At 46.1% G+C, this 25,418-nt stretch overlaps 1 protein-coding gene across 10 annotated transcripts in view; it reads left to right on the forward strand.

The window, feature by feature from the left end:
- Nucleotides 1-25,044, forward strand: part of CASZ1 (castor zinc finger 1) — a 440,241-nt gene extending 415,197 nt beyond the window's left edge. For 8 of the 10 annotated variants that reach the window (XM_068238779.1, XM_068238777.1, XM_068238778.1 and 5 more), the window contains 13 exons: nucleotides 223-395; nucleotides 488-1,305; nucleotides 4,076-4,187; nucleotides 5,147-5,210; nucleotides 6,326-6,486; nucleotides 6,571-6,693; nucleotides 8,133-8,453; nucleotides 12,512-12,710; nucleotides 14,112-14,283; nucleotides 18,999-19,147; nucleotides 19,228-19,450; nucleotides 19,890-20,180; nucleotides 23,394-25,044. In XM_068238779.1, coding sequence (XP_068094880.1) covers nucleotides 223-395; nucleotides 488-1,305; nucleotides 4,076-4,187; nucleotides 5,147-5,210; nucleotides 6,326-6,486; nucleotides 6,571-6,693; nucleotides 8,133-8,453; nucleotides 12,512-12,710; nucleotides 14,112-14,283; nucleotides 18,999-19,147; nucleotides 19,228-19,450; nucleotides 19,890-20,180; nucleotides 23,394-24,499 — 3,912 coding nt within the window. In that variant the 3' untranslated portion in view covers nucleotides 24,500-25,044. The remainder of the gene's footprint in view (nucleotides 1-222; nucleotides 396-487; nucleotides 1,306-4,075; nucleotides 4,188-5,146; nucleotides 5,211-6,325; nucleotides 6,487-6,570; nucleotides 6,694-8,132; nucleotides 8,454-12,511; nucleotides 12,711-14,111; nucleotides 14,284-18,998; nucleotides 19,148-19,227; nucleotides 19,451-19,889; nucleotides 20,181-23,393) is intronic. The other 2 variants (XM_068238774.1, XM_068238783.1) reach the window with 2 other exon arrangements.
- Nucleotides 25,045-25,418: the final 374 nt, after the last annotated feature.

Below are 25,418 nucleotides of genomic sequence, written 5' to 3' on the forward strand. Positions count from 1 at the left end.
ACATGGAAATTACTTGGAAATTATTACTGAGACCGTAGAACTGCCGATGAGCTGCGAGTCCCGGCAAAAAGTTGTGCCAAAGCTTATTCCGACCTACTCCTAGTAACAAGACTATGAAATAAATAATGTTACAAAATGTAAGCTTGTTCTTCTGAAGTGTCCTTCATACATAGCTAGACCAGTGACCTTGGCACTGACTGGTTTTGCTGTTATTCTCCTCAGGTGGGATGTAACAAAGTCTACACAAGCACCTCAGATGTGATGACACATGAGAACTTCCACAAGAAGAACACCCAGTTAATTAACGATGGCTTCCAGCGCTTCAGGGCCACCGAGGACTGCGGGACGGTGGAGTGTCAGTTCTACGGCCAGAAAACCACCCACTTCCACTGCAGGTAATAATAACCACGCGTGGCGACCACATGGGCAACGCGCTCTTCTATCTGTACTTGTCCATAACCCCGACTATCCCGTGTTCTCTCTGCAGGCGTCCAGGATGCAGCTTCACCTTCAAGAATAAGTGTGACATCGAGAAGCACAAGAGCTACCACATCAAGGACGACGCTTACGCAAAAGACGGATTCAAGAAGTTCTACAAATACGAAGAATGCAAATATGAAGGTTGTGTGTACAGCAAAGCCACCAATCACTTCCACTGCATTCGCTCGGGATGTGGTTTCACGTTCACCTCCACCAGCCAGATGACCTCACACAAGCGCAAACACGAGAGGCGGCACATCCGCAGCTCAGGGGTGCTTGGCCTCTCCTCTTCCCTAGTAGGGGGGAAGGACAATGACCTGGAGGAGTCCAGTAATGATGATCTCATCGATTTTTCTGCTTTGAGCAGCAAGAACTCTAGTCTGAGTGCCTCTCCCACCAGTCAGCAGTCTTCCGTATCTCTGGTTCCCACCGTTTCTGAGGCACCTTCTCCGCAGACCATGAAATCCACCAGCACCATTCCACCTACCACCAAGATATCAACACTCCTGTCCCAGGCGTTACCCACTAACCTGCCCTTGCCATTAGCCTTAGCCAGCACTACCATCCCTGCAGGACCCGGGCCATTCTTCCCCATCATAGCAGGACGTGTTGGCACTACCCTGCCCATCAGCACCGGTAACTTAGTGCCCGTGGCACCTCCAAACACCTCACCGCAGTCTACCGCCGGGGCCGGCGAGCAGAACAGCACTTCGGCCATTGCCACATCGATTATGGAAAAGATTTCTGCCAGCAAAGGGCTGATCTCTCCGATGATGGCGAGGCTGGCAGCCGCCGCACTGAAGCAGACCCCCTCACCTGAAGCAGGTAAGCTCATAGTCATGGTGTCCGAATACAAGCTCCACCCCATAACTGCACAAAACCACAAACACATCATTCCTTAGGTTACTCCCTCTCTTCATTGCCAGAATTATTACTGGCTGTGAAATCATAAAAAGTGCAGCTGAGGAGGAAGATTCTGCCCGAGTGGGAGATTGTGCCATTTGCACAAAGATTTATCTCCAAACCGTATTGTTTACTGGTTGCTATGTCAGCCAAGAGAGCCGTTCCTTCCTCCAGGACTGCAGCAAACCCTCTACACTGACTGTCTGGGCTGAGCAAGAGAGGGGAATCCTTGTCACAAAGCAAACAGTTCATTTTTCATGTGTTTATTTCTATTACATATTTATATAAATTCTACAGCACTTTACAGAGTACATAGTCATGTCACTGACTGTCCTCAGAGGAGCTCACACTCGAATCCTACCATAGTCATAGTCTAATGTCCTACCATATTATTATTATGTATTTATATGGCACTGACATCTCCTGCAGCACATTACAGAGTACATAGTCATGTCACTGACTGTCCTCAGAGGAGCTCACACTCTAATCCTACCATAGTCATAGTCTAATGTCCTGCCATATTATTATTATGTATTTATATAGCACTGACATCTTCTGCAGCATATTACAGAGCACATAGTCATGTCACTGACTGTCCTCAGAGGAGCTCACACTCTGATCCTACCATAGTCATAGTCTAATGTCCTACCATATTATTATTATGTATTTATATAGCACTGATATCTCCTGCAGCACATTACAGAGTACAGTCATGTCACTGACTGTGCTCAGAGGAGCTCACACTCTAATCCTACCATAGTCATAGTCTAATGTCCTGCCATATTATTATTATGTATTTATATAGCACTGACATCTTCTGCAGCATATTACAGAGCACATAGTCATGTCACTGACTGTCCTCAGAGGAGCTCACACTCTAATCCTACCATAGTCATAGTCTAATGTCCTACCATATTATTATTATGTATTTATATAGCACTGACATCTTCTGCAGCACATTACAGAGTACATACTCATGTCACTGACTGTCCTCAGAGGAGCTCACACTCTGATCCTACCATAGTCATAGTCTAATGTCCTACCATATTATTATTATGTATTTATATAGCACTGATATCTCCTGCAGCACATTACAGAGTACAGTCATGTCACTGACTGTCCTCAGAGGAGCTCACACTCTAATTCTACCATAGTCATAGTCTAATGTACTACCATATTATTATTATTATTATTATGTATTTATATAGCACTGACATCTTCCCCAGCACTGTACAGAGTACATAGTCACGTCACTGACTGCACTCAGAGGAGCTCACAATCTAATCCTACCATAGTCATAGTCTAATGTCCCACCATATTATTATTATGTATTTATATAGCACTGACATCTTCTGCAGCACATTACAGAGTACATAGTCATGTCACTGACTGTCCTCAGAGGAGCTCACACTCTAATCCTACCATAGTCATAGACTAATGTCCTACCATATTATTATTATGTATTTATATAGCACTGACATCTCCTGCAGCACATTACAGAGTACATAGTCATGTCACTGACTGTCCTCAGAGGAGCTCACACTCTAATCCTACCATAGTCATAGTCTTATGTCCTACCATATTGTTATTATGTATTTATATAGCACTGACATCTTCTGCAGCACATTACAGAGTCATGTCACTGACTGTCCTCAGAGGAGCTCACACTCTAATCCTACCATAGTCACAGTCTAATGTCCCACCATATTATTATTATGTATTTATATAGCACTAATATCTTCTGCAGCACTTTACAGAGCACGCAGTCACGTCACTGACTGTCCTCAGAGGAGCTCACACTCTAATCCTACCATAGTCATAGTCTAATGTCCCACCATATTATTATTATGTATTTATATAGCACTGACATCTTCTGCAGCACATTACAGAGTACATAGCCATGTCACTGACTGTCCTCAGAGGAGCTCACACTCTAATCCTACCATAGTCATAGTCTAATGTCCTACCATATTATTATGTATTTATATAGCACTGACATCTTCTGCAGCACATTACAGAGTACATAGTCATGTCACTGACTGTCCTCAGAGGAGCTCACACTCTAATCCTACCATAGTCATAGTCTAATGTCCTACTATATTATTATTATGTATTTATATAGAACTGGCATCTTCTGCAGCACATTACAGAGTACATGGTCACGTCACTGACTGTCCTTAGAGAGGAGCTCACAATCTCACAATAGGACATTAGACTATGGAGGACAGTAGCTGCCTCATCCACCTTGCAGTCTAATAATACACAATAGGAATTGGAAATTGACATGTGGGTAACTGGAGATGGTTAAGACAGAGAGAGACGGGTGAGTGAATTTGGAGTGATGGGTTTTGAAGGTTTGTTTCTATGTGCTAATAGTAGGAGCAAGCCCAGTAGGATAAGGAAGAGAGTTCCAGAGAGTGGGGCAGTCTTAGAGAAGTCTTGGAGCCAGAAGTGGTTATAAGCGAGAGAGTCATTACCAGATCTTTGCTAAATCCCTCCCAGCAGTTGGAAACTTTCTTATTATAAAGTGTTAGAGGCAGCAGGACTATTCTTGTGTAGGAATGGCTCCATGTCACTAGAAGGAGTCCTGCATCACACAGACACTTGTGCTATTTTCCTGTCAGTTCTCGTTTCTCGAGTAGTGAATACCTGGACATTGTTGTAAGTGTGTGGCACAATTGTCTTGGCGCAGGTATCGGGCAGTCGTTAGGACGGATCGCGGTGAAGTGTGAGGGGCTGGACTCGGAAGGACCCGGAGCTCAGAACAGCTCTCAGGAACAGAGTTTGGACCTCAGCATTAACAGGTGAGATGGGCGGAGCTGCATAGACTATGTTTCAGCCACGCCCCTAATACATGTCAGGGGGGTATTCACAAAAGTTTAGTAAAATTTACACATGCAGGCGGGGCAGAGAAGTTTACCAGGCGTTATATATAGTTTGAGTAACTCACATTGCACCCACTATGTGTAAAATGCTTCTAGCAAGACTCATGTTGTACAAGCAATATACAATGCAAGTTGTGCTTACTACAAGTAGTAGTGATGGTCAAGTAGATGCAAATAACTTCAAGTTGATGCAAATGTATGCAAATGTTTATGCATCTTGAAAATGAACCAATTGAATTTTACCTCAGCAGGATTTGATTCATTTTCATGCTGCATACATTTGCATAAAAATGTGCATACATTTGCAACAACTCAAAGTTATTTGCATCTACTTGACCATCACTACAAGTATGTACATTTACGTGACTACACCCCATTATGAGAAGCTTCCATATCACGACTGTCTTCTGAATGTGTAATGAAGATGTACCTTGCATCACCTGAATCTCAGGAAATGTATTGTGCAGTGTTTCCCTACATTGGTAGTCGGAGCTGCGATTGCTTCACAGAAGCCACCAGTGGCAGAACTACAGTTCATGCCCCCCCCCCCCCCCTCCCCATGGTCACACCCCTCCCCCTTGCCTTCCCAGGTGTCCTTCACAGCCTGGGGGCCCATCTCACAATGGTCATACAACAAGTATGGCCATCATGATCGTCACCCCCATAACAAGTGTAACCACAAAACACCTGTATGGTCCCCTGTATCAGAGGAAGGGGGGTTAGCAGTTGTGCGCCCCCCCCCCCCCTCCCCAGCTCTGGGCCCTCCTGCGGGAGCTGTTCCCCTCTAGTTATGCCCCTGGGCCAGCCACCACCAATTCAGCAGAGTTTGACAACGAGGGTCCGCTGGTACTGAGACATTTGTGTTTTTTGTTACCCAGCAGTGAAAGCAACGGGCAAGACACGCCATCCGACTCCCAGCTACATCCATCCCTTCTGAGCAAGGTAGGCATCATCTGATTAATGGAAATCTAGAGGACTTCAGTGTGCTTGGAATAAAGGTCTAAACGGCATGAATGTATTTCAGCAATGGCCTCCTTCGGGGCATTCAGCTGAGCCGCTAGTACAATTTACCCCTATATTATAACTACCATAAGCATTGACAGAGGTGCTGTTTAAAGCCTGTTATACACAGGAAGATCTGAGGGCAACCGGATCATTCTGATCGATTTCCGGACTGGGGATCACTCAGTGGGTAGCTTTTCTGACTCATCTTTTGTTCTGATAAAGCAGATTTCTATATGTATCAACTGGTTGGCTACACATGTACACCTGTGAGATCTTATCAACATGTATGGGCATGTCCGATCTCTTCACGACTTAAAAAACGATTGTTTGTCGGTAATAAGGAGGCTCCCTTGGCAAAATATTCCATTTAGCTTGGCACTTGTATTGGCCTGAGGAAGCGGGCTTGGACCCGCGAAACGCGTTGCCTGTGCTATAATAAATCTTTTGTTTATTACAAAGATTTGTCGTCATTGAGGTAAGCTACCTCACGTTTTTGTCAATTTTAAACTGTTTTTAGATGCTTTTATCTACGATTAGGGCGCCTCTTTACAATTGTCTAGTTTGTCGGTAATATTCCAATTGGTCTGCAGTGGAACTTACTTCCGATCATTTGGATTGGAACGTTCATCTGTTGGGTGTGAATATTGGCTTGTGTGTGGCAGCTCTTAGAATATGCACAGAAATGTAATCCTCCAATATTTCAGCACACCGAAATCATTGGGAACATGCTCTTTATTGAGCCATCAGTATCCACAAGGAAGTAGCCCACAATTGTTTCGGAGGCCTCGCAGGGCCTCCCTTTATCAAGGTGCCTTGATGCTGATATATTGAGGAATACTGCAAAGTGATACCTGCCTAGTTCACAATATCAGGCACCCGGGCCTAACAGAGGTGTGCCCATCCACAGCTCTTCAACATGCGCAGAAATTGTCTTCTGATCATCTGGATTGGAACGTTCATCTGTTGGGTGGGCGTATTGGCTTGTGTGTATGCACGGATATATCTCAGGGCTCGGATTCCATCCACTCTCTTACTGAATCTCCTCTTTCCAGCTCCAGCACTCCTCCTCCAGCATCGGGAGCTTGCTAAGCCTGAAGAACGACCCGGACAGTAGTGACTCCGGTGCGGGCGAATCCACGCACTATCTGGGTAAAGTCATGAAAGCCCTCGAGCGGGAGAAGCACACGGAGCCGTGGAAGACGTACTTGCAAAGGTAACACGCGGCGCCGGTCACAGAATATGGCTACTCTACACACACTAATGCCAGGCATTTACTTACTGCCATTATTTCCTGCAGATTCGGTCCTGCAGATGTGTGTGACCATCAGTGCGACTTCCTACACAAGCTACACTTCCACTGCGTTGTGGAGGAATGTGGAGCACTCTTCAGCACCTTGGATGGAGCCGTAAAACACGCCAAGTAAGTGCCTATATAGACAATCGCGTACTCTACTCTGAGATGGAAGGTTAGATAGGCAATCATGTAGTCTAGGCTAAGAAGGAAGGCTAGATAGGCAATCATGTAGTGTACGCTAAGATGGAAGGCTAGATAGGCATCATGTAGTGTATGCTAAGATGGAAGGCTAGATAGGCAATCATGGAGTCAACGCAAGGAAGGCTAGATAGACAAGCATGTAGTGTATAGTATACTAAGATGGAAGGCTAGATAGACAAGCCAGGGGCACCAGTCAGGGGCACCTGTAGCTACTTAATACTGAGGGTACCTCTGGCTACCTAATACTAAGGCCTTGTTTACACTTCATCAGTTGCATTCAGTTATAACTGAAAGGTCAACTGATTTTCAAAGTAAGTCCCATGTTTTCCTATGGCACCTTTGACACTTAAAGAAAACCTGAACTGAAAATGAAAAGTCAAAATAAACATACACAGGCCATACGTACCTCCCGTGTAGTATACTTAGCGTAGGCTAAGATGGAAGGCTAAATAGATGATCATGGAGTCTATGCTAGGAAGGCTAGATAGAAGATCATGGAGTCTATGCTAAGATGGAAGGCTAGATAGACAAGCATGGAGTCTATGCTAAGATGAAAGGCTAGATAGACAAGCATGGAGTCTATGCTAAGAAGGAAGGCTAGATAGACAAGCATGGAGTCTATGCTAAGATGGAAGGCTAGATAGACAAGCATGGAGTCTATGCTAAGATGAAAGGCTAGATAGACAAGCATGGAGTCTATGCTAAGATGGAAGGCTAGATAGACAAGCATGGAGTCTATGCTAAGAAGGAAGGCTAGATAGACAAGCATGGAGTCTATGCTGAGATGGGAGGCTAGATAGGCAATCATGGAGTCTATGCTGAGATGGGAGGCTAGATAGGCAATCATGGAGTCTACACAAGGAAGGCTAGATACACAATCATGTAGTGTACGCTAAGAAGGAAGGCTAGATAGATGATCATGGAGTCTATGCTAGGAAGGCTAGATAGAAGATCATGGAGTCTAGGCTAAGATGGAAGGCTAAATAGGCAATCATGGAGTCTACGCTAGGAAGGCTAGATAGACAGTCATGGAGTCTATGCTAAGAAGGAAGGCTAGATGGACGATCACGGAGTCTACTCCAAGAAGGAAGGCTAGATAGACATGCATGGAGTCTATGCTAAGATGGAAGGCTAGTTAGACAATCATGAAGTCTATGCTACAATGGAAGGTTAAATAGACAATCGTGTAGTGTACACTAAGATGGAAGGCTAAATAGACAAGCATGGAGTCTACGCTAGGAAGGTTAGATAGGCAATCACGTAGTGTATGCCAAGAAGGAAGGCTTGATAGACAGTCATGGAGTCTTGGATTAAGTAACGGATGACTTGCGGTGTCTAAATGTTCATTTTATGTCTAATTACAGCTTCCACTTGCGGACCGATGTAGGAACTTCAAAAGGCAGCTCAGAAACACCTTATTCCACAGACTCTAAAGTCTCTCCAATGTCCCCGTCTCCCCCGCTAATCTCCAGTATGATGCCCGGGAGTGAAGTCCCTGCCCTGTGCCCCGCTGCTCTCTCATCCACCCCAACTCTCCTGGCATGGAAGCAGCTGGCATCATCTATCCCGCAGATCCCCCAAATAACCGCTTCGGTACCCAGTCTAGCTTCATCTCCTATGGCACCAACATCTCTGGAAAATGCCAAGCCTCAGGTGAAGCCGGGATTCCTGCAGTTCCAGGAGAAGTGAGTATCTGCTGCATTGGCCAATTAGCATTCATCTCACGAACACCTCGCAGCTCATAACACATGGTTCCCACCATTCTGTACGTCCTCTACACCTCTGCTCAGTGCAGGAAGTAGATCCTAGCGTTCAAATGCAATCCTCTTCCTTGGATCAGACGGGAGTCCCCCTACATGCTGCATTGGCCAAACAGCATTCATCTCACGAACACCTCTCAGCTCATAACACATGGTTCCCACCATACGTCCTCTACACCTCTGCTCAGTGCAGGAAGTAGATCCTAGCGTTCAAATACAATCCTCTTCCATGGATCAGACGGGAGTCCCCCTACATGCTGCATTTTTCAGAACCGGCTTCCAAGTGCTGGGTGCGCAGACGCAATAAAAACCAAATGAGGCTGGTCTATTGGCTGGTCACCACATGCAAAACCCAATACTCATGTCCTGGTTCTGCCACTGCTGACTCCTCCACTTGGTCCTGAAGTCGGTAAAACAGATCGTTGTTCGGCAGAAGCACGGCGCTTTGCATCAGATTGCAAAAGGCCAATGGGAATCCTCAGCAACAGGAAGGATTCTCATTGGTTCATGGTGGAGCAATGGAAGTCCTCCTCCTTGTTGCTAGGGAGAATCGGTCTGTTGTAAACCACTGGGGAGCCCCATGTTCCTGCCGATCTCTCGGTCTGTATCGGCTGCGGACAGAGCGGATACAAAATGGCGGGGAACGTGAATGACGGCATGGACGTGCGATGGAGCACAGCGCATCTTCAGCAGAGCCGCGTTTACTGCGCCGTTCTGCGTCCGCTCAAGTGGGGACTGAGCCTAAAGTGTAATTCCAATGTACTCTTAACACACTCCATTGTTTATTATGTGTTTAGTTTGCAGCAGGGCCGGATTTACCAAAAGGCAGTGTAGGCACATGCCTACTGGCGCCTGATGATGGAAAGGCGGTTCACTCCCCTAGTGCCTCCCATATTGCCTCCCTCCCTCCTATACAGAGTCCTGATGAGAGTGTAAATGAGAGGATACTCACCCAGCTCTCGGCATTCCACTGACCAGATCTTCCTCCAGCCAGGGGCACCTCTAGCTACTTAATATTGTGGGTACCTCTGGCTACCTAATACTAAGGCCTCGCTCAGACTATACGTGCAGCCGTCCGCATTTTGGCAGCGCGTATAGTGTGCGACACGCAAGGACGGTAGAAGGGCATAGACAGCCCTTCTACCGTTCCCATCATATGCGCTGCGTGGCAGCGTGATTGCGCTATAGCGTACTGCACGCATTTTTGTGAATCACAGCGCAGATCCCATTCATTGTAATGAATGGGATGTGCAGCGCATAGGAGCGCAGATGGCGTGCGATTGGACGCGTTGCGTTCCAATCACACAGCCATCTGCGCTAAATGATGTGAACGAGGCCTTAGGCCTCATTTACACTTAAAGGGATACTGTAGGGGGGTTGGGGGAAAATGAGCTGAACTTACCCGGGGCTTCTAATGGTCCCCCGCAGACGTCCTGTGCCCGCACAGCCACTCACCGATGCTCCGGCCCCGCCTCTGGTTCACTTCTGGAATTTCAGACTTCAAAACCACTGCGCCTGCGTTGCCGCGTCCTTGCTCCCGCTGACATCACCAGGAGCGCACTGCGCAGGCACAGACCATACTGGGCTTGTGCTATACACTCCTGGTGACATCAGCGGGATCGAGGACACGGCAACGCAGGCGCGGGGGTTTTCTGACTTTAAAGTCAGAAATTACAGAAGTGAACCGGAGGCGGGGCTGGAGCATCGGTGAGCGGCTGCGCGGGCACAGGATGCCTGCTGGGGACCATTAGAAGCCCCGGGTAAGTTCAACTCATTTTCCCCCGACCCCCCTACAGTATCCCTTTAATCAGTTGCTTTCAGTTATAACTGAAAGGTCAACTGATTTTCAAAGTAAGTCCCATGTTTTCCTATGGCAACTTTCACCCTTAAAGAGGAACTCCAGTGAAATTAATGTAATAAAAAAAAAGTGCTTCATTTTTACAATAATTATGTGTAAATGATTTAGTCAGTGTTTGCCCATTGTAAAATCTTTTAAATCCCTGATTTACATTCTGACATTTATTAAATGGTGACATTTTTACTGCTGGCAGGTGATGTAGCTGCTGCTTGCTGTTTTGGCAGTTGGAGACAGCTGTAAACAGCTATTTCCCACAATGCAACAAGGTTCCCAGACAGGAAACTGCCAGGAGTACCACGGTCCTCAGAGTTTCCTGTGGGAGGGGTTTCACCACAATATCATCCATACAGCGCCCCCTGATGGTCTGTTTGTGAAGAGGAATAGATTTCTCATGGGAAAGGGGGTATCAGCTACTGATTGGGATGAAGTTCAATTCTTGAAATCTTTTTCACAATGCACTGCTATGGAGAAGAAAAAAAAAACACGTACCAACTTATTAAGTGTAAACGGGGCCTAAGGGGCACCTGTAGCTGCCTATGACAGGCAAGGGAAGTAAGAGAGAAGGGACAGCCAGCACACGTGGGGTTTGTAGGGTCATGGAGGGCGGAGTCTAGGGTGCCAGGACATCTGTGCCTATAGGCGGCTCCTGTGCTGTAAATCCGGGCCTGCATGCATGGAGGGCGGAGTCTAGGGTGCCAGGACATCTGTGCCTATAGGCGGCTTCTGTGAGGTAAATCCGGGCCTGCATGCATGGAGGGCGGAGTCTAGGGTGCCAGGACATCTGTGCCTATAGGCGGCTCCTGTGCTGTAAATCCGGGCCTGCATGCATGGAGGGCGGAGTCTAGGGTGCCAGGACATCTGTGCCTATAGGCGGCTTCTGTGAGGTAAATCCGGGCCTGCATGCATGGAGGGCGGAGTCTAGGGTGCCAGGACATCTCTGCCTAAAGGCGGCTTCTGTGAGGTAAATCCGGGCCTGCATGCATGGAGGGCGGAGTCTAGGGTGCCAGGACATCTCTGCCTAAAGGCGGCTTCTGTGAGGTAAATCCGGGCCTGCATGCATGGAGGGCGGAGTCTAGGGGTGCCAGGACATCTCTGCCTATAGGCTCCTGTGAGGTAAATCCGGGCCTGCATACATGGAGGGCGGAGTCTAGGGTGCCAGAACATCTGTGCCTATAGGCGGCTTCTGTGAGGTAAATCCGGGCCTGCATGCATGGAGGGCGGAGTCTAGGGGTGCCAGGACATCTCTGCCTATAGGCTCCTGTGATGTAAATCCGGGCCTGCATGCATGGAGGGCAGAGTCTAGGGGTGCCAGGACATCTGTGCCTATAGGCTCCTGTGATGTAAATCTGGGCCTGCATGCATGGAGGGCGGAGTCTAGGGTGCCAGGACATCTGTGCCTATAGGCTCCTGTGATGTAAATCCGTGCCTGCATGCATGGAGGGCGGAGTCTAGGGTGCCAGGACATCTGTGGCTATAGGCTCCTGTGATGTAAATCCGGGCCTGCATGCATGGAGGGCGGAGTCTAGGGTGCCAGGACATCTGTGCCTATAGGCGGCTTCTGTGAGGTAAATCCAGGCCTGCATGCATGGAGGGCGGAGTCTAGGGTGCCAGGACATCTCTGCCTATAGGCTCCTGTGATGCAAATCCGGGCCTGCATGCATGGAGGGCGGAGTCTTGGGTGCCAGGACATCTGTGCCTATAGGCTCCTGTGATGTAAATCCAGGCCTGCATGCATGGAGGGCGGAGTCTAGGGAGCCAGGACATCTGTGCCTATAGGCGGCTCCTGTGAGGTAAATCCGGGCCTAGTTTGCAGCCAGCTGTGACTTTCTCAGCCGGCTTTGCAGCTCACGTCTCCCCTCTGCTGGCGTCTGAACTCTGTCTGAGGTACAGACCGCCCAGAAATTCTCAGCTTTGACACTCACATCAGATGATTTTTATGAGATATACTGTAAAGTAGCCATATTTTTAGCCATGGATAATCTTAGTGTGTTTTTCTCCATGACCTCAGTGAGGTGTAATCTTCCCCTGAAGCCTTGCTCCGGCTGTACAGTTATATTAATAATGGATGTACACTTTGCATTGTTACTAATCAAAAGCCGTGTTTTCTGAATCTTTGTTTCCACAGCGATCCATGCCTGGCAACGGACTGCAAATATGCAAACAAGTTCCATTTCCATTGTCTGTTCGGAAACTGCAAGTATGTGTGCAAAACGTCAGGAAAGGCCGAGTCGCACTGCCTCGACCACATCAACCCCAACAACAGCCTGGTCAACGTGCGCGACCAGTTCGCTTACTACTCGCTGCAGTGCCTGTGCCCCAATCAGGTGAGGACAGACAGGTTCACACCTACACACAAGAGCTCACAATCCTGTATAGAGCACCTGAAGGGAGGGGGCTGACATATTTATTTCCTTATAAACAATGCAGATTGCCTGGCTGTCCTGCTGATCCTCTGCCTCTAATACCTTTACCCATAGCCCCTGAATAAGCATGCAGCAGATCAGGTGCTCTGACTGGATTAGCTGCATGCTTGTTTCAGGTGTGTGATTCAGACACTACTGCAGCCAAAGAGATCAGCAGGATAGCCAGGTAACTGGTATTGTTTAAAAGGAAATAAACATGGCAGCCTCCATATTCCTGTCACTTCAGGTGTCCTTTAATAGGAGAATGTTGAATGTTTCCAGGACTACCTGACCTCTTGTTTTGAATCCCTAGATCAATTTTATTTTTCATACTTAAATTTTTAGTGTGGCCACACACACATAGATTGCCACCCAGTGTGGCAAAACGATCAATTGAAAATCAGTCAAACCACAGAGGAGCTCTGCTCTATAGCCTGCCGATCTCACGCCACTTCAGCTCAAAACCAAATCGAGAGAGATTTTTCTGTGAGATGGATAATTTTAATCAATTTTCAGTAGTAATCAATTGAAATTACAATCGGTCTGACATGTGCTAAAGATTTCTGGCAGATTTGATCAGTATGAGGTGCCCACGCATGATGTGGACTGCAATTTTGCTTGGTTTTGGGCTAAATTCAGGTATACACATCCAATTTTGATTGGCCAATGATTTGGCCGATTTTACTATACTATGGACAGATTGCATAGGTAAACTCCTATGATATATGGAAGTAGAAAGATTGGCCGCTCACAATTGAACATGTGTGTGCATGTGCACTCCAACCTTATGAACTTAAAGATTTATCTTCGTGACATATAGCAGAATGCAGTCAATTATTCAGGATTTTTTTTGGGGGGGTGGGACATCATCCGGGGTCTAGCTGTGATATGTTTTTGGGTGGGACATCATCTGGGGCCTGGCTGTGATGTTTTTTTGGGTGGGACATCATCTGGGGCCTGGCTGTGATATGTTTTTGGGTGGGACATCATCCGGGGTCTAGCTGTGATGTTTTTTATGGGTGGAGCATCATCTGGGGCCTAGCTGTGATATGTTTTTGGGGTGGGGCATCATATGGGGCCTAAATGTGATGTTTTTTGGGTGGGGCATCATATGGGGCCTAGCTGTGATGTTTTTTGGGTGGGGCATCACCTGGGGCCTAGCTGTGATATGTTATTTTGGGTGGGACAACATCCGGTGCCTGGCTGTGATGTTTTTTTGGGTGGGGCATCATCTGAGGCCTAGCTGTGGTATGTTTTTGGGTGGGGCATCCATTGCCTGTCCTTGTATGACCCGTGCTTCCTCTACCTCCATCTACCTCACAGCACTGCGAGTTCAGGATGCGGGGCCACTACCACTGTCTGCGGTCTAACTGTTACTTCGTCACCAACATCACCACCAAGCTACCGTGGCATGTCAAGAAACACGAAAAGGCTGAACGGCGAGCGGCAAACGGCTTCAAGTACTTCACGAAGCGAGAAGAATGCGGACGACTCGGTATGTAAATCTTCAATGGCCTTTTATTTGTGTTGTGAAGTTGATGTAAGGGCTTTTTCTTATGATTTGTGTTTTGAAGTTGATGTAAGGGCTTTTTCCTAGGATTTGTGTTTTGAAGTTGATGTAAGGGCTTTTTCCTAGGATTTGTGTTGTAAAGTTGATGTAAGGGCTCATCGTGTTGATATTGTGTGAATGGATTTTGCTCAGTGGGTCTCATCCATCGATGTTACAGCTTTTGGCACATGCAGGGGACACTGCTAGGGAGTGAGTTGGGTCACATGCCCAGATCATCAGCAGGGTACCCCCAATAAATATTTCCCTCCCTTCCTGGTGGGGCGTGCCATGTTTACCACTCCTCCCTCTATGCTGGAAGCTTGGGGATCAGGAGATGGTGGGCGGCACTGTGAGCAGGAATGGGGACAGGTAAATACAAGATTCCTGCTGGGGAGACAGGGACTGTATCCTCCACCCATGAGGGCATCAGGGGGTGAGGGAACCTAGAACTGAGGGCACCATAAGCAGAGTGCCGCTATAGAGGATAATATAACAGCAACAACTATAATGACACCATGGATGGAGTCTAAGGGGCGGGGCATCATAATGGAGGAGGCTATAAACAGAGGGGTATTATTATAACAGGGGAGACCTGATTGGTCCATTTCCAATCTGCATAAAATCTGCATCAGTTTGGGATTCTTCGCATTTTCGGGCGGGGCCCACAGGAGCTGATTCAACCACAATTTGGAATCCACAGCAATTCCAAAAGCGATGGGCTGATAAAAAGCAAGCGGGCGATTCCTCAGGAGTGATTCTGTAAATCGCAGTCGGGGGTCCTGCAGCAGCACTTTTGGAGCATTTGCGCTTCAACACAAAGAGGTTTGCTGCAGAATCACTTTGTAATCATTGTGCAAAGTGCTTTTGCAGCCATTTTACTACTCAGAAGCGCTGGCATTAAATTCAAACGCACTTTAAAATCACCAGAAAACACTGTTTAAAACGCTACAAAAAGTACTTGGCGATTGTGTTTTGCGATTTCTAGTGGGGAGGCGCCACAGATCACTCATCGCAGTCGCAATCACTCTGCATTTTTGCTGGCCTTTTGTAACGCAATTTCAGCTGCGATTCTCAAACTTTTTTTGTAGCGATTTTATTTTAGTGTTTGGTGATTGCGATTAGCGATAGAAGTTTTCAATTTCTGTGAGGGCATTTGGGTAAGATGATGGTTTCTGGGTAGTTCAAGAGCTGCAAAATCACAGTGAAATTGCTGCATATAACGATTGTATGCTTATACGGTAATTCAATCACAATCGCTGGCAAAGTGGAGCAGGTAGAGCGATTGTGATGTGCCGGTCGCAGGACAGAGGAGGGTGGCAGTTACTTTACTGACACAGGGACATTTCTACCGCTAGACACTACTTACACAAAGTGTAAAACAAAACATAACCTAAATCTCATCTTTAAAGGACCGATATCACAAAAATTGTAAAATACATGTAAACGTACAAATAAGAAGTACGTTTCTTCCAGAGTAAAATGAGCCATAAATTACTTTTCTCCTATGTTGCTGTCACTTACAGTAGGCAGTAGAATTCTGACAGAACCGACAGGATTTGGACTAGTCCATCTCTTCATGGGGGATCCTCAACATGGCCTTTTATTCTTTGTAAATACATTCCCTGAAAAAGATTCATACAGTGATGCTGGTCAGCCTCCCTGCTCGCTGCACACTATTTTGGCAGTTGGACAGAGCAACTGCCATTCACTAAGTGCTTTTGAAAATAAAGAAAACCCTGAGAATCCCCCATGAGAAGATGGGCTAGTCCAAAACCAGCCAGTTCTGTCAGAGTTCTACTACCTACTGTAAGTGACAGCAACATAGGAGAAAAGTAATTTATGGCTCATTTTACTCTAGAAGAAAGATACTTCTTATATTTGTGTATTAAATTTTGGCCCTAAACATGAAAATGCAGAAAATGCCGGTCATTAGGTAGGCACTTATTTCCCCGCCTCTTGCGCTTTCCCTTCCTCCGTATTTCTCGTCTGGCCCAAATGATTGCAAACAAACGAACGACAAGACCTCACCCTGTTAACTCATAAAGAATTCATGTCCCGGGTTAATAGTGGCTTGCAGTAACCACGGTGATGGTCATCAACACACGCGAGCCAGCGCCGTGTCCGCTTACAGATGTCAGGAGACGTCGCTCTTATTTGCTCACCTTTGCGAGATCCAGGTGCCAGGCCGGCACACAAAGCCAGCCAGGGCTGCCATGGCGACTGCAAGTCCTCACCTGCCGGACCCGCCCCCTGTTTGTTCTGGTTGCTACAGGAGCAACGGTCAGAGACTGACGAGAAAGCAGCGAAGTGCTGAGAACTGCTGGGCAGACACAAGAACAAAGCAATACAAATAAAATGACTCCAGCAGGAGCACAGCAATAACCATTTCATAAGGTGCCCATTCACTGTGCAATGTTTAGTGAATGATCGTATTTTCGATCAGATTATTCCGATAGAAGTTGATGGTTCCTGTCGATCCTGATTTATTGCATTATCCATCGTTTCCTGATCGTTCAGCAAGGTGGATTTTTCATAAATCGTAACCGGTGGAGTTATGATTCCAAGATTGATTCTTAAAGAGTAACTCCAGTGAAAATAATGTAATAAAAAAAAGTGCTTCATTTTTACAATAATTATGTATAAATGATTTAGTCAGTGTTTGCTCATTGTAAAATCTTTCCTCTCCCCGATTTACATTCTGACATTTATTACATGGTGACATTGTTACTGTGGGCAGGTTATGTAGCTGCTCCTAGCTGTTTTGGCTGTTAGAGACAGCTGTAAACAGCTAATTCCTGTCTGTGAACCTTGTTACATTGTAACAAACTGCCAAAAGTACCGCAGTCCTCAGAGCTTCTTGTGGGAGGGGTTTCAGCACAAAATCAGTCATACAGCGCCCCCTGATGGTCTGTTTGTGAAAAGGAATGGATTTCTCATGTAAAAGGGGGTATCAGCTACTGATTGGGATAAAGTTAAATTCTTGGTAGGAGTTTTTCTTTAAGTGGTGTAGATCGATTAAATACAATCTCTTCTTTCAATCTAAATATTATCGAAAATATGATTGTTCACTTAAAATTGTACTATTAATGGACACCTTTATGATGGCCCTTAAAGGGAACCTAAATCAAGAGGGGATATGGAGGCTGCCATATTTATTTACTTTTAAACAATGCATATTCCCTGGCTATCCTGCTGTGCCTCTAATACTTTTACCCATAGCCCCTGAACAAGCATGCAGCAGATCAGGTGCTCTGACTGAAGTGTGACTGGACTAGCTGCATGCTAGTTCCAGGTGTGTGATTCAGACACTATTGCAGGACAGCCCGGCAACTGGTATTGTTTAAAAAGAAATGAATATGGCAGCCTCCGTATCACTTCTCACTTTAGGTTCTGTTGGATTTGTCAGAAAGGGACAAGCTTTTCTCTACACCTTAATTCCACATTAACAGAAAAATAGATCTGCTTTAGATTTTGATAACTTTTCTTGTTAATGAAATGTAATGGTATATAGACCACGGGCCCTTTATATCAAACGTAGCTAATTGCAGATTATATGACGTGATGATGTATGAGAAATATGACCCATGATTATGTAGTGAGAGGGAAATGGGGCCTGCCATATTTAATGAACTTTATACAATGCCAATTGTCTGGCTGTCCTGCTGAACCTCTGCCTCTAAATGTACATACACATGTCGGATTTTTCCAAACGACCGGTCGTTTGGACTTATAATCGGGCGTGTGTACGAACGGTTGTTCAGCTGATAAGTCTGGATTTGACCGATCCGCCAAGCGGATCCGTCAAAACCAACGTTATCAGCTGAACAGCCGTTTGTACACACGCCCGATTATAAGTCCAAACGACCGGTTGTTTGGAAAAATCTGACGTGTGTATGTACCTTAAAGTGGATCCGAGATGAACCTTTACTCATTGCATAATTGTGTTCCTTTCCTATTGTTTATAGGGCATTCCTCAAGCCAAATACTTTTTTGTTTTTGTTTTGAAACTCTAATTCCCTATAAACTAAACAAGCCACGCCCACAGGTTTTCAGAGAGCCAAGGCACTTTCAGACAGTAGCAAGGGCTCATAGGAGCTCAGTCTGGGCAGGAGGAGGGGGAGGTATTACTAGCCAGAGATTTCAGAGGCGGGGGGGGGGATTAGGTTTTTTTCACAGGCTGAGTTCTCAAGATGCAGATAAGTCTGCCTCTGTGTAATGTTTACAAACAACATGGCTGCCCTCATTGTATCACAGGAAGAAATGATCATATTCTATTGAAGCTGTTTGCAGCTAGATTTGTTGTGTAATCTAAACTTTAGATAAGACATATAGACAAGTTACTTGTTATAGTTAGTTTTTCATCTCGGATTCGCTTTAATACTTTCAGTATGCAGATCAGGTGACTAAACTGACCACATGCTTTAGATGTAATTGAAGCCAGGAAACTAGCACTGTTCATATAGAAATATATATGGCAGCCTCAATATGCTTCTCACTACGAGATCACTTGAAGTGGACTTTAGCTTGTAATGCTTGCTAATAAGAGCGGCTGACAGAGCAGCCTGCAGAAGATGGCCTGGGCATGACTGAATGAAGTCCTATCTTCTGTAAATCCTTCAGACTGAACAACCAATCACTTTTGTTTTCTCTTTGGTCTCCAGGGTGCAAATACAATCAGGTGAACAGCCATTTTCACTGCATCCGGGAGGGCTGCCAGTTCTCCTTCCTCCTGAAGCACCAGATGACTTCCCATGCGCGCAAACACATGCGGAGGATGCTGGGGAAGAACTTTGACCGAGTTCCTGGCCAGGTATGGTGAGCACCGTACAATGCTTCATCTGACGCTAAGTCATAGAACCGATTGTGTAATCATCTCGTGTCTTCCTGCAGGTGATTTCACACACCCCCATGAGCGGCAGCACCGCCCCCAGCCCCAACTCCACCGAGAACACCTCATCTTTCCAAGCCAACGCTCAGAGCATGATGGACACCGAGACGGATGAAGGCATGGACTACACCGGCCTGGGCAGCCCTGGCGGCCTGTCCTCCGAGTCCTCCAACATGGACCGCAGCTGCTCCAGCACCCCGGTGGGCAACGAGAGTGCCGATACAGGTAATTACAGGTCATACGTAGTTACCAACACGCCATCGTTACTAATAGCTAGGACGTAACTTCACCTTAACAAGGACGGCACTCTAGTCTGTCACCTCCATCCATACGGCCCGGTGTTGTCACCTTAACAAGGACGGTACTCTAGTCTGTCACTTCCATCCGTATGGCCCGGTGTTGTCACCTTAACAAGGACGGCACTCTAGTCTGTCACTTCCATCCATATGGCCCGGTGTTGTCACCTTAACAAGGACGGCACTCTAGTTTGTGACCTCCAACCGTACGGCCCGGTGTCGTCAGTCCACGCACCCTCTTTCTGTTTAGTGTCTCATTTCATCTCATTGTTTTTCTCTCTTCAGCTTCTCATTTGGTTCATTTTGTTCTGTTTCTTTTTTCCCTTCTTCTTTCTGTTCTGCTTCCTGCTTCTCTCCACATCCTCCAGGCTGCCTGATCCCTTCTGACGACGCTGTCACCCACAATGCACCTCCACCACCTGCGCCAGCCGCTTTGCCTCCTGCTCCTCCCACCTTTCCTCCCGCCTTGGTCAGGCCTCCCCTGTCTTCCCTCCCTTACCTGCTCTCTCCATCCTGTATCTCATACTCCCTGATCACTGCCAGCCTGGGCGTCAGCAGGGGCATTGTGGTGCCAACCAGCAGCTCGCCAGCTTTCACACCAGTTATAGCCACTCCAGCTCCAGTCAAAAGTGATGTTCCGCTAGTTCAGGACGCTGCAGGTACTTTTCTTCTGTGCCAACCACAGACCCGTTCTCTCAATAATGTTTGTTTCTACTTTGTGTATTTATTTTTCCGATAGTAGGAGAGCAGTAGATAACTTCCCTTCCTCTTGAGTATTTTACAGAACTAGTACATTGAGAATTTGATGTAGTTAAAGTGGCACTATAGCGAAAAATTGTAACATTTAAAATATGTGCAAACAAATAAGATGTTTCTTCCAGAGTAAATGACTTTTCTCCTATGTTGCTGTCACTTGCAGTAGGTAGTAGAAATCTGACAAAACCAACAGGATTTGGACTAGTCCATCTCTTCATAGGGGATTCTCAGCAAGGTTTTTATTCTTTATAAAGATATTCCCTAAAAAGCATTTAAACAATGATGCTGGCCAGCTTCCCTGCTCGCTACACCGTTTTTTGGCAGTTGGACAGAGCAACTGCCATTCACTAAGTGCTTTTGAAAATAAGTAAATCCCTGAGAATCCCCTATGAAGAGATGGACTAGTCTAAAATCTGTCAATTCTGTCAGATTTCTACTACCTACTGTAAGTGACAGCAACATAGGAGAAAAGTAATTTATGGCTCATTTTACTCTGAAAAAATGTACTTCTTATTTGTTTATGTTTGCACATATATTCAATTTTACAATTTTTCACCATAGTGCCCCTTTATGCTGTGTACACATGGGAGATAAAAGTCTTTGGAAAATGAAAGATTAAGGATCAAGCTGCCGGAAAAAAAAAAAAGTTTACAAAGGAACCGACCAAAGATATTCATGTACACGCATCCAATCTTTATTGGCCAATCACTGACCAATTTTACCCCCTCCATGTAGTATAAGGGTATACCTGCACAATCATTGTATTCAAAACCTGTTAGCCCTTCCACTACATGGAAGTGGATTTATTGGCCAACTAAAATTGGATATTTGTACACACCCGTAAGGTGGCCATACGTCTAGCGATGTATGGACAGATTCCACCAAGATACAAATCTCTCTCTAATGGAATCTGATAAGAGAGATCTGTCAGCTGCCCATACACCACAGGCTGATTTCCGATCAATTTCATGCTGAAATCAATCCGGAATCTGCCTCGTGCGCCGCATCCGCCGCCCCGACGCTGTCCCCTAATGAGAAATGTGCCCCATGTGGTTTCCTAGTAAGTGTGTGACGTCACATGCGTGACCTTACTGTAAAACCGCCGTGGGGTGTGCGTGTATGGGGAGAGGGGCGTGCGTCCGCAGCAGCGGGCGTGTATATAGAGGGGCGTGCGTCCGCAGCAGCGGGCGTGTATATAAAGGGGCGTGCGTCCGGAGCAGCGGAGGGACAAGGACAGGTAATGTATACTTTACACTGGGCACCGGGGGGCATTTTTCCTCGGGAGGACAGCGCGGGGTTTTATTTCACATTCGTCGATTGTTAACGAAATTGCATGCTGTTCCCGCCGTGCACCCGATTGAGCAAGTTAGCACAACATCCATCCAATTCCATTATAATAATCGAATCGGACGGTCGATCGGCCGCCAAGTTGCCTGATGTATAGCCACCTTTAGTATTTCAATTCAACCCTAGTACATATGGTCTGATGAGAATCGTTCATTGAACAAGGTGTGTATGTGATCTGTGGATTTTTCTTTCCTTTTGTGTGTGATAGATGAAATGCCAGTAATGACCAGCACAACAAAATAACCCCCCAAAAACTCTGTTAAATGGACAGTCCAATCATTTCCTTAGTTCACATTTACTCACCCTAAATTCTTGTACATGTGCTTAACTTTTGTCACCATTAATTATTGTTATTTAATTATTCGCTTTGGGAACAAGTGCTGTACAGACACACTGTTTGGCTGTAGCAGCAGCATGACTAGCATAGGAGTGGTGGATGTTGCTAGCAAGAAAGGTCTGAAAAGTGTTTCCGAATTCACAAACAGAACCCTAAATAGGTTTCCATAATTTAAAAAAAAAATGCCATGCTAACTGTAATGTAACTGTTTTATTTAGAACACCTGCCAGGTTTTTATGATTGTACACATCCCCTTATGCTTGGAGGACATTGCTCAATTCTGGCTCTCGATTCTGCGCCAGATCGTTTTGCCCGCTCAATTCTCTTATCTTCCGCTCATTTTTCTTATCTTTTAAGCGGCAAAACGATTGAACAGCGATCGGACATTTCGGAAATGATCAATCTAACCATCTTATCAGCTCAGAATCGAGGCGTGTATTCCCAGCATAAGATCTGGATCCCCGGTGATACCACAGAAAACAAATCTAAAACAAGAAAAGACAGTTATAAAGTCATTGAAAGGCTAAAGGTCCGTACACACGCCAGACTGCAGGCAACGACCGCTGGGTAGTCCGTCGTCACCTCCCGCTGGGTGGGCGTTCCAGCGACAGTCCGGCGTGTGTACAGTCTGTCTGCATACTGATACGGCTGTTTCTGCTCAGGACCGCCCACCCAGCGGGAGGTGACGACGGACCCGTCGTTGCCTTCAGTCCGGCGTGTGTACGGACCTGTAAGCTTAATTGATAACAAACAGCACAAATTATCTGATTGTCTTGTAATTAAGTAATCACTGAGCAAATAAAGTAGAGAAAGTTCTCTGCCTCTCCCCTGGATACAGCAGAAGCTTTTTACTGCTTTGTTTATTCTTGCAAATAACAACTCAACACAGTGACCTTAATTCACAGAGCTTTATCAAACACTTTATCAAACGTTTGATAATTTTCCTCATGGGTAAAATCTCATTTTGAATTCACTAAGGTGTTATAGATTTATTGAACAGTTTATCGATAAAACATTCAATAAATCTATAACACCTTAGTGAATTCAAAATGAGATTTTACCCATGAGGTAAATTATCAAACGTTTGATAAAGTGTTTGATAAACGTTTGATAATTCTCCGTGAATTGAGGCCACTCTGATCATTTTGTCCTCAGCAACTGCAATGTTATCAATTAGCTTCTAAGTGAAGTGGATGCTTGAGTTATTAACCCTTCCAGAAACGTGTAAACCATTTATATCTTTTTCCCTATTTATATTAGTTTTATGCTATGTTTAATTATAGACCAGAGATGCAATTTCAGTTTCATACCACTTGCAGAATATCTGCCCTTAATCGCCTCTTCTTATATGGTGCTATAAGGTTTATATTTTTGTTCTAGTGTCTTGATCTATCCACAAATACATCTCACACAAAGTCTCTACTTCTTGCAGGAAACACCATAACCATGCCAACAGCGTCAGGAGCCAAAAAGCGGTTTTGGATCATCGAGGACATGTCACCTTTCGGCAAACGGCGCAAGACTGCTTCTTCCCGGAAAATGCTGGACGAAGGGATGATGTTAGAAGGATTCAGGCGTTACGACCTGTACGAAGACTGCAAGGACTCTGCTTGTCAGTTCTCCCTGAAAGTCACTCACTATCACTGTACGAGAGAGAACTGCGGCTACAAGTTCTGCGGGCGCACCCACATGTACAAGCATGCCCAGCACCACGACAGGGTGGACAACCTCGTCTTGGATGACTTTAAGCGTTTCAAGTCCTCTCTTAGCTGTAACTTCCCTGATTGCCAGTTCTCAGGAAACAGCACTCACTTTCACTGCTTGCGGTGCGGCTTTCGATGCACTGACAGCACCAAAGTGACCGCCCACCGGAAGCACCACGGCAAGCAAGACGTCATCACCGCTGCCGGATTCTGCCAATTTAGCTCCAGCACCGATTGTGAAGTGCCCGACTGCAAGTACAAGCTGAAATGCTCACACTTTCATTGCACTTATCCCGGCTGCAAGCACACGGTGGTGGGGATGTCTCAAATGGACTCTCACAAACGCAAACACGAGAAGCAAGAAAGAGGGGAGATGCCCGTCGTTTCTCCCGGCCGAGAGGGGTCCACTCACAACGCTTCCTCCGAGTACGACCTCCACAACACACAGGTGAACTTGGACAGCTCTCTGAACCTGAGCACAGACACTCATCACTCCCTCCTCTTCCTGCAAAATGCTGCTGGCGTTGGCCTGAATGACTCGCTTGACCTGAGCAAGAAGCCTCAGGAAGGGCTGGGCGTCGGCACCAGGGAAAACACAGAGCCGACCCTCGGCAGAGATGCTGATGATGATTTATCCCAGGAAGACGACGATGATGACGACGAAGATGAAGACGATGATGACGACGATGAGGAAGATGAGGAGGAGGATCTTAACACGGATTCTGAGGACTCCTTGCCTGATGGTGATTGTCTACCAAGCAAAGAAAGTGCAGCAGAGTCTACAAACCACTGTGATACCTCCCAAACTCCATTGAACCTCCAAACATCCCCTTGAAGCTACTTTACAAACTTTGAATGTTTTATAATTACCAACTAAGGAGGTCCCTGCTCTCATAATCCATAAAAAAACACTCCTTTAAAAAAAAAACATAAAAAAACACAAAGAACAAGTGAAGGAATAGTACATTTTAAAAGAAAAAGATGCAGCTAAATGACTTCTGCAAGAACGGGCTTGACCAAGTCGTCAGTAGAAAAGACTGAAGGAGGCATTTGTGTTTGCTGGCCTCCTCCGTATATATTTATTTGGTGCTTGAGAGTAACGGGACAAGGAAAATGTGTATGTATCACTCCGCTTGACATGAAATGCAACTACTGGCCCTTTCCAAGAGAGGTGAGAAGGCGGGGCGCACCAGAGTGACGCCCCCGTGTGGTTGTGAGAGGAGGTCAGCGGAGCTTGGGCTTGTGGGTATTTATTGACTTGCATTATCAGGCACCCTCGGAAGAGGCTATCTCTCCTGTTCTTCCACTTTCTCTCTGGGTTCTTCCCAAGAAGCTATTGTTTTATTTTATAAATATTTATATAGAAAGCTTTCCTCTGCACCGATTGCTCTGGTTTCATTTATTTATTTTGACATTGTTCTGGCGTATTGAACATGAGATTTGTTATAAGCAGCCAGGATAACCTCATCAACCGTGGGGATCGCGTCTGCCCTCCGCGACATGCTGTTCCCGCTTGATAAAATATTGGAGATTTTACCGGGGGGGTTACATACACGTCATAAGAGGGGGCGGGGTCCCTGTAGCACCTTCCGAAGACAGTTCCATTCATATATATATATAAATACGTATATATACTCACCAGAAACCATCCGCTGCTCAGGAGACGGTAAAGCAGCTTGCTTCTACAGTGAATTATCCTGACGTTACTCAGTTCTAGTGTCTCCACGTCTAACGGATCATCTAGAGAACATGGA

The sequence above is a fragment of the Hyperolius riggenbachi genome, chromosome 6 (genome assembly GCF_040937935.1).
Source record: "Hyperolius riggenbachi isolate aHypRig1 chromosome 6, aHypRig1.pri, whole genome shotgun sequence".
Taxonomy (NCBI): domain Eukaryota; kingdom Metazoa; phylum Chordata; class Amphibia; order Anura; family Hyperoliidae; genus Hyperolius; species Hyperolius riggenbachi.